Source organism: Saccostrea echinata, unplaced genomic scaffold (assembly GCF_033153115.1).
Source record: "Saccostrea echinata isolate AGI-Se365-2 ecotype Australia unplaced genomic scaffold, CSIRO_AGI_Sech_v1 ptg000052l, whole genome shotgun sequence".
Lineage (NCBI taxonomy): Eukaryota > Metazoa > Mollusca > Bivalvia > Ostreida > Ostreidae > Saccostrea > Saccostrea echinata.
This window is the reverse complement of record NW_026889801.1, coordinates 5224109-5232081: the sequence shown is the minus strand read 5'-3', so window position 1 is coordinate 5232081 and position 7973 is coordinate 5224109. Positions and strand designations below refer to the sequence as shown.

Sequence of the window (7973 nt, the reverse complement as noted above, 5' to 3'; positions counted from 1 at the left end):
GGGAGGAACGCAGGAAACTTTTTCTCAGATTGCTTGAGATGGGTTTGTCCTGACCTTGAACAAAGGTTTTTTCGGCAAGTTCAAGGTCACTGGCAGATAAATATTATTTTTTTTCCACATGCTATAACTTTGTTATATAAAATCACTGGAAGCTTTTACTTGATACAGAGATTGCTTATGATCCAAGAATGTGTTTTGACCTTGATCCAAGGTCTTTCTGGCAAGTTCATGGTCACTGACAGAAAAGTGCAATATTCTTTTTCAGGTATATCTTTGTCATTGGGTATCACTGGAAGCTCATAATTTGTTCAAAGGTTGTTTTTGACCTTAACGTAGGTCATTTAGGCAAGTTCAAGGTCACTGATGTAATAAGTGTAAAATTCAAAAAGGTCTAGTCGCCCAAGTGGCGCAGTGGTAAGAGTGTCTGCTCTAGAGTCGTGGATTATGGAGTTGATCCTTACGTCGCAGGTTCGAATCCCACTGTGGGACGCAGAGACTGATCCTTCGGATGAGACCGTACAAACTGAGGTCCCGTCTGGTAGTAGGTGCTGACACGAAAAAGATCCCTCACTGCTAAATGGCCATGTGTGCCGAGTATAGGTCAAAATTTGCAGATCTCCATCGGCAAATGGTGGCGTCTCCATATGATTGAAAAATTCTCGAAAGGGACGTTAAACAACATACAAACAAATAAACAAAACGGTATATACTTTTGTAATAGAAAAAATTGCATGCATTTGCATTTCACTGAAAAGATGATAAATATATCATCAAGAGTGTGTAATGGCCTAGACTTAAATTCGAGGTCACTTAGAATATGATGTTTTGGATAAATAGTCTGAAAGAATACGTGACTGTGATTTTTTTTATGTCGGTGACATAAAGATGGTGTTTGCTCTTAACCCGCTGCAGAATGTGTCATGGCTTGACGCAAAGTTATTTGGACAAGTTCAAGTTCACTGACAGTGGAATTTTACATTCCTTTACTGTCTTTCTACTGTTGAAACATTGAAAGTTGATGCCCCTTACAGGATTGTTTATAACCTTAAAATGTTGCATGACCTTGACTCAAGGTCGCTCTGTCCTGTCCGGAGCTCCGACGGAAGACCTATTCGTTGCATTGCAACGAGCTCGGCTCTAGTTGTATTTATTTTACAATAAAATATCATGCTATCATTCAGTATCACAACCTTTGATATAGACTAAAAGTGCAATCTTTTTTAATTATTTTATTAATAAATGAAATGATACATTCCAAAGAATAAAGCAAACAAATCACATTTATACATGTATTAATATTCTTTGGGATAGTGTTTTTACATGTATTAACTACATTTTTTCTTCATCAAATAACGAATTATATTACTCTGTTACTGTCTTTTCCAATCGTTCTTTCGAACGTATAAATCCCTGAGTTTACAACATGTGGGTCACAACAATGAATCAGAGATAAAAAAAAATAATTAGTCATTAAAGGTGAAGACGTCATCGGAGCAACCAAGGTCACTTTCTGGCACAGAGGGCATCACAAGATTGACACTATCCTTCTTTAGTCTTTTGTCATTTCGCCTCAGTGACTCGTTTATTTTGGAGACGATCCTCTCCCTCCAGGAATCCTCGGGTTTGAATTCTGGGAAGAAGTAACACACATAGCGCCTCACCACTTGCTTTCTCGCTGGATCCAGTTCTTTTTTGGAGAGTTTTCCACCACCGTACCAGTTGTACTCCATTCGCAGGTTGCCCTCACCGTACAGTTCGGGGAAGATCTTCCTTGTGAGATTAACTGCGAAATTTCCTGCGTTCCTTGATTCCTTAATCATGTCTCTGAGGACGGTATCTGGAAGTTGATATTCTTCGGGAACACCTTGGTACACATCTCCAGGACTACTGTCACTCATCGTATCAGCAATAGGATCACTGGTTTGCAGGAACTCCACTCCACTTGCAGCTGGGATTTTCCTGACCACATCGATAAGAATGTTTGTATTAGCAAGCACTGTCTTTAATTGTAAATCTGACGCTGTTCCCCTCCTATTCGACGCATCAAGTTTTTTGTTGATAACATCCAGAGTCTGTCGCATTTCCTTGACTTCTCTCATTAGCGCCTTCACCAAATCGTCGTCATTTGTCGAAGTCCGGTAAGGGCGGAAACGCACAACTGGGGTTGTTGACGCTGGCGTTGGGATTGGAGTGAGTGACTCTAACTGGGCTGAGGGATACCCTGATGCCGTTCGTGAAGTCTAAATTTGGCGATACTGGACACCGGTTTCAACAAGATAATGACCCCAAACACACCTCAAAATTATCCAAGAGTTTCATGGAAAACAACAACATCAACTGGTGGAGTGAATGGCCTGCAGGTAATTGTATTTAAAAAATTGAATTAATTTATTGACGGTGATTAACAATAAGACTTCAAAAATAAAATATCTTTTTATCATTTTTTATTAAAAATTAATTTTCTGTTTTTTCTTTATGTGCTTACGTAATGCATAATTATTTTTATTAATATACATGAAAGTGTTATACGCATTCTAATTTAAAAATATATTTTCTACAGAAAGCCCCGATCTAAACCCGATCGAAATGGTTTGGAATGAGCTCAAAAGGTGTGTTGCCCGCGAGACCCCTAGGACCAAAAGCGAGTTAGAGGAGTGCATTAGAAGATTCTGGAGGACACAGATGTCGGTGGAAAAATGTTGTACATACATTGACCATGTGTTTAAAGTTGTGCCAGCGTGTGTGATTATGAGAGGAAATGCTACTGGTGACGTGCCAAAGAAACTGTTTCCCGAAAAATCCCGAGGAAAAAGTATTGCGTACTTCAAGGACAAGCTGAATTCCGACGTAGAAGTTCGCACGAGGGCCTCACAGTTGTTAAAACAGTGGGTGTAAAATATTCATCAGCAGTGTTTGTGTATTTACTGTGAATCTCAACATTAAAACAACGTTTAAAACAGTCTGCCAAACTTGGACAATTAGCGTGATTAAGACAATTTTTTAAAGATTTATTCATTATAAGCTAACAACATATCATTGTCTTGATACAGTTGTACAATTATGAAATGATCGTGTGACGATGTGACATTCTATTGTGAATTTTAACAAATTAATGTTTTCTACTATAAGAAATGTATTGTATTTCATTGATTTCGTTTAATGGAACATGTGATTTTGATTAATAAACGTGAATATAGAACTTGTACTTACCAGATTAGCCGTTGTCTTCCTGCGTTTTGGAGAAGGGGCTGACAAAGGTGATCTGGGTGGGGTTGGGGATCGTGGAGATGTTGGTGAGCTGGGTTGGGATGGCAGTCTTGGTGGGGAAGTTGATCTGGATGGGGGGGTTGAGGATGCTGCAACTGGGTTTGGTAGAGGTACCAACAAATCCTTAATTTTCTCCCGCATCTGCTGTTCAGTCCCAGAAAACAACACAACAGCCCTGTCCACTTCTTTTGGTTTACCCCACTGTACATCATACTCAAGTCCAACACTAATTGTAGAGTCTCCATCACACTTGAAGGACACACGATTTCTCACTTGCAGTTCATCGTCACACAAATACCGCACAATAAAATGAGTGTCCAAACGCTTAAGTCGCCTAGCCATGATCCACAGTTTATAGTCAAAAACACAGAAATAAGTCCCCTCAGTTCAATCACTTGTGTAAGACTGATGAATGTTCAGTGTAGTATCAGAAAAATTGTCGGTTTCTATAGATTTCTTTTAACATTTTAATTATGAGTCTAATGTTAACACGCTACCCATTATAATACATTTCTGATGGCCTACTACGAAAATGAAATTGAACTTAATTGATAGTAATTAGTCACACTAGATCGGTCTTTATTGAACATGTTGAACAGAGTTGAACGATCAATCGAACGATGTTTATACAGTAATTTTATATCTCCGAAAGTCAGTAAGAAAATTAATCAACTTTAATCATTATTTCATTCTTTTTTCTAGCTGTGTTTTATTTTCTCTTTTCTTTTCTTTGTAATCTAATCGGTGTCTATAGAGTATTTTCATTAGCTTTCCAATATAAAAAAAAATAATTTCCAGTAGACAAAAAAAAAAAAGTTGAAAGTGTACATCACACATACTCGGTACCATTTTTACATAATACTTCCTGTCTCATAATACATTCATGAATTTTTGTAATAATCGAAAAGACTATCTGTCGATTGAATATTTTGATATTATTCATATAGAAAAAGCAATTCTCTCTCTCTCTCTCTCTCTCTGAATATTTATTTCCGTAAGTTTTTATAACATTGATATTGACACCATAGTAGTATGACATTAATGAATGTATATGTTTAAATTATATATATTATATATATATCGACAGAATATCGCTATCAAACCTTTGTTGAAATTTTGATAAGCAGGTATATTAAAATATTTATTAAATATATTTTTATATGTATTTTTAAATAAATATTATACTCAGTTTCATAAATGTATATTTTAATAACGTAAAGTAAAATTACGATATCTTCTTCACGAAAAAAAAAAAAAATATTCATACAAGTATTCTTTCTTTAATAGAGACATAATTTTATTGATTTTTCAACGCTGATAATTTTTCCATAATTTTCCATTGGGGGAGATAACTCGCGTTTGTTTACAATACTATCCTCGCTCAGAAATCTAGACTTTGCACCGCGACGGGGAATTAATCTAACCGCGGGGATGAGCGGTGTTACCTGATTTACCTGGCCAAACCGCGATGAGATCAACACCGCCGCGACGCGCGGTAAATGACCAAACCGCGTTGCCCGTACTGTAATTATAGGTTAGAACAGATGTGAAAGGAGGGTGATTCCAACTTTCTGAAATAGTTTTTGACGGTTTGTTCTCTATCTATTTTTTAACATTCTCCCATCCCCGCCTCGTTTACAATTTTGTCTTACACACAATAATTAATATTTACATTGTATAAATGTATTTTTACCCTAGTAGATAATGTGAGATAGGTTTTTAGTTATAATCATTGAAGCATGCATAGTTGTATGTAAGTACATGTAATAATATTGCATAAACGGAAGGATCTGAATTGAAGTAATTGAAGTATTTCAGACCATTATAATATTGCCACGATACACGCCTGAACTTCAATAATAACCCCAAGTTTGAGCTTATTACATTTAATGAACCTGATTAAAATATCGCGTTAAATCCTACAGGTTTTAAAATCAATTATATATTTATTATTATTACTTGAATTCTGATAGTTGATTTAGATCTTGAATCTCGAAATTCGAATTTAGACTCTCGCATTTCGAATTTCCTATTTGGAATATCGAATATAGAATGAATCTTCTGGACCTTCGTAGGAGAGGAGATGCGGGTGTTTCTTGGAAATGTGGCCATATACAGCTTATATAGATAGCGTCACTTTTTTTCTAGATGACATGAAGTGTGCATGTACACTTTTACAACTTTTATTTTATTTTTAGCTGCCTCTGTCTTTTCCGTACGGCTCTTTCTGTGTAATTTTTGTTTAATTTTCTTGTTTCAGACCACAAGAAGTATAATTATGTTCAAATTTATGCAATATTTATTCAATTACATCAAAAATTATGTTGTTAATATTCAGTTATCAATGATATTCACCATTTGGCTATTCAAACTATTTTTAAAAGACATATAATTGTACAATTAAATATTATTTATATCTTATTTATTTATTTATTTGAAGATATAATATTTTATAATTAACTACACTTATCTACATTATTAAATTAATAAATAATAAAATAACATATGTGGCGAAAAGACAGAGTATTTTACAATATAGCTTACTATTAATTTCCTTTGAATAACTAAGTGAAATATTTAGTTTTCATATAAACTTGACGGTTATATTAACAGTTTTCTTATAAACATGACCAAAATCAGTCTGTAGTAGTTATTTATCTATCATGTCTTTGTTTAAGTCATCCAAGTCATCTTGCTTGTTCCCGTTCGATAGAGATCTGTAAAGACTTGACGTCAACTTCATCATTAATAAGTGAAAGTCCTTTTAAGGAATTCTAAGAGTGGGTGAATTTACAGTTAGAATAAACAAAGGACATCAACAAAACACAATTCTAATAGACAGTTGGAACATAAATTATGAAACACAATCTCTCTTATTAACTATCCAGTTTTCAAAAACAGATCAGTTTGGAAAGGGGACAACATTACAATAAGACAAGCAGGGTGGTGTAGCATGTCCATATCAGCTCGTTCCCAAATACGTCAGAATCCGTCCAGAGGGTTCAGGTCCACTATTTCGACATTTCGATTTATCCCTATTCACTCGATATCAATTTACAAGCGTACTTTGTAAGGCAGTTAAGCACCTTAATTTGCCCGATAGCTCAGGATAAACATTTCACGCTTTCCGTATAGGTGCCAGTACTGGTCTTGCTTTAAAGAGTTTTAACTGATGACATTCAGAGATTTGGGCGTTGGAAATCTTCTTATAATTCCTATATTCGCATACCAAGGATTTGATTTACCAGTAATTTCAGATACACAGACAATATGGTTGGTGGGTTCCTCAATAATTAAACATTCATTTTTGGAAGCTGTATTAAGACCAGGTGGTACAAATTGACACTAGAGAGACAACACATCTCCCTGTGGTGGCAGGGTTATAGTAGCCTCCAGTTAACTAAAACAAGACAAAGATTAGAAAACTTGAAAAGGTGGGTTCTGTACGTAATTTCTTTTTCACACATTGTGGGGAAATGACGGACAAGTTATCGATCAGAAGAATATGAGTTGTTGCAAAACAGTTGCTATTTTTAATAAGAAAATACTTTCAAAACATTAGATTTATATGTTCATTTATCCTTCCGCGTCTACAATGGTTCAATTTATCAAACTTAAAAGCCATGGAAAATGCACGCATACGTGTTAATTCATATACAGCTACAATTGTCTTGCAATCTGAGAGTGCAATAATCCGTCATACAGACATAAAACCTGATCAAGCTTTGTTTTACAAGATGGGGTTCAAATGTCCTCGTTGGGAAATAACAGTTTTCTAAACTCATTCCAGGGGAGATTTGAGAATATCGTTGCGCATGGACAATCCTGCTTTTACTAAATAGCGAGGGGGCCTGGGCACAGCTGGTCTTATATGCCGCTTTTCACCCACCTTGGTGGCGGAGTTCCCTTGACAATTTTCATTCTGAACCTCGTCCCGGGGAACTTGTGACGTATAAGCGGCATTCTGGATGTAAATATTATAAAGTAAGCTCTGAATTCTGCACCTCCTAAGGCCAATGCTTTCTACATAATGAACTGTGATTTTGTTGTAAACAGTGAACTTTGAACATATTTAGGTGTGATAAACTGTGAACATTGAAGTTATATGAACTTCGACCTACCATTATGAACTTTGACTTTTGATCATGATCTAGCTAATGGTTGTATGTGTAGCTTTAATGTTGAATGTTGTGGTATATGCATTTGTTTTGGGACATGTTAATTGTTGACGACCCATTGCCCATGTTGTATATCATTTGTAAGTTATTCATGATCGCTGTGCCCATCACCTCCACACTTATTCTAATTTATTTTAAAGTTGGCCATTTGTTTGAGTTACACTTTTCTGAGATAATATCACATCCAATTCCATTTAAATTGGATGCTTTTAACGAAGAAAGTGTTCATTTCCCATCTAATAGAATATATAGATCCGCCCTAAAGTTTAATTAACAGTTAGAGTTATTCCCCCTGAGTCAACTCCTTTTTTCATTTAAAGACTCGTTGAATGAGGTATGTGCAAATTTAAAGGGTAATTTGTTACAGAATTAGATAAGTTTGGAAATTACCCTCCCAACCCAACCCCTGTTGAAATGGATTTTTTCTCGTTTTGTTTTTCTTTTTATCACAGCTGTCATATAAATGGTACAGCTGTCAAACACCGCAACAAGTTGGCATACTTAAAGATGATGTACCTGGACAGCAAT

The 7973-nt window shown here is 35.6% G+C and overlaps 1 protein-coding gene across 1 annotated transcript; it reads right to left on the bottom strand.

The window, feature by feature from the left end:
• Positions 1–1463: 1463 nt before the first annotated feature.
• Positions 1464–3609, bottom strand: LOC133204293 (uncharacterized). Its single transcript, XM_061340024.1, has 2 exons — positions 3211–3609; positions 1464–2240 (listed from the first exon to the last, which is right to left on the bottom strand). The coding sequence occupies exons 1-2, from the start codon at positions 3607–3609 to the stop codon at positions 1464–1466; spliced, it is 1176 nt and encodes a 391-aa protein (XP_061196008.1).
• Positions 3610–7973: the final 4364 nt, after the last annotated feature.

Excerpts from the sequence above, each read along its gene's own strand:
- LOC133204293 (XM_061340024.1), bottom strand. The coding sequence starts at position 3,609 with ATGGCTAGGCGACTTAAGCGTTTGGACACTCATTTTATTGTGCGGTAT. Across the intron at positions 2,241-3,210 it reads GGAAGACAACGGCTAATCTG|ACTTCACGAACGGCATCAGG; the intron begins GTAAGTACAAGT and ends CGCCAAATTTAG.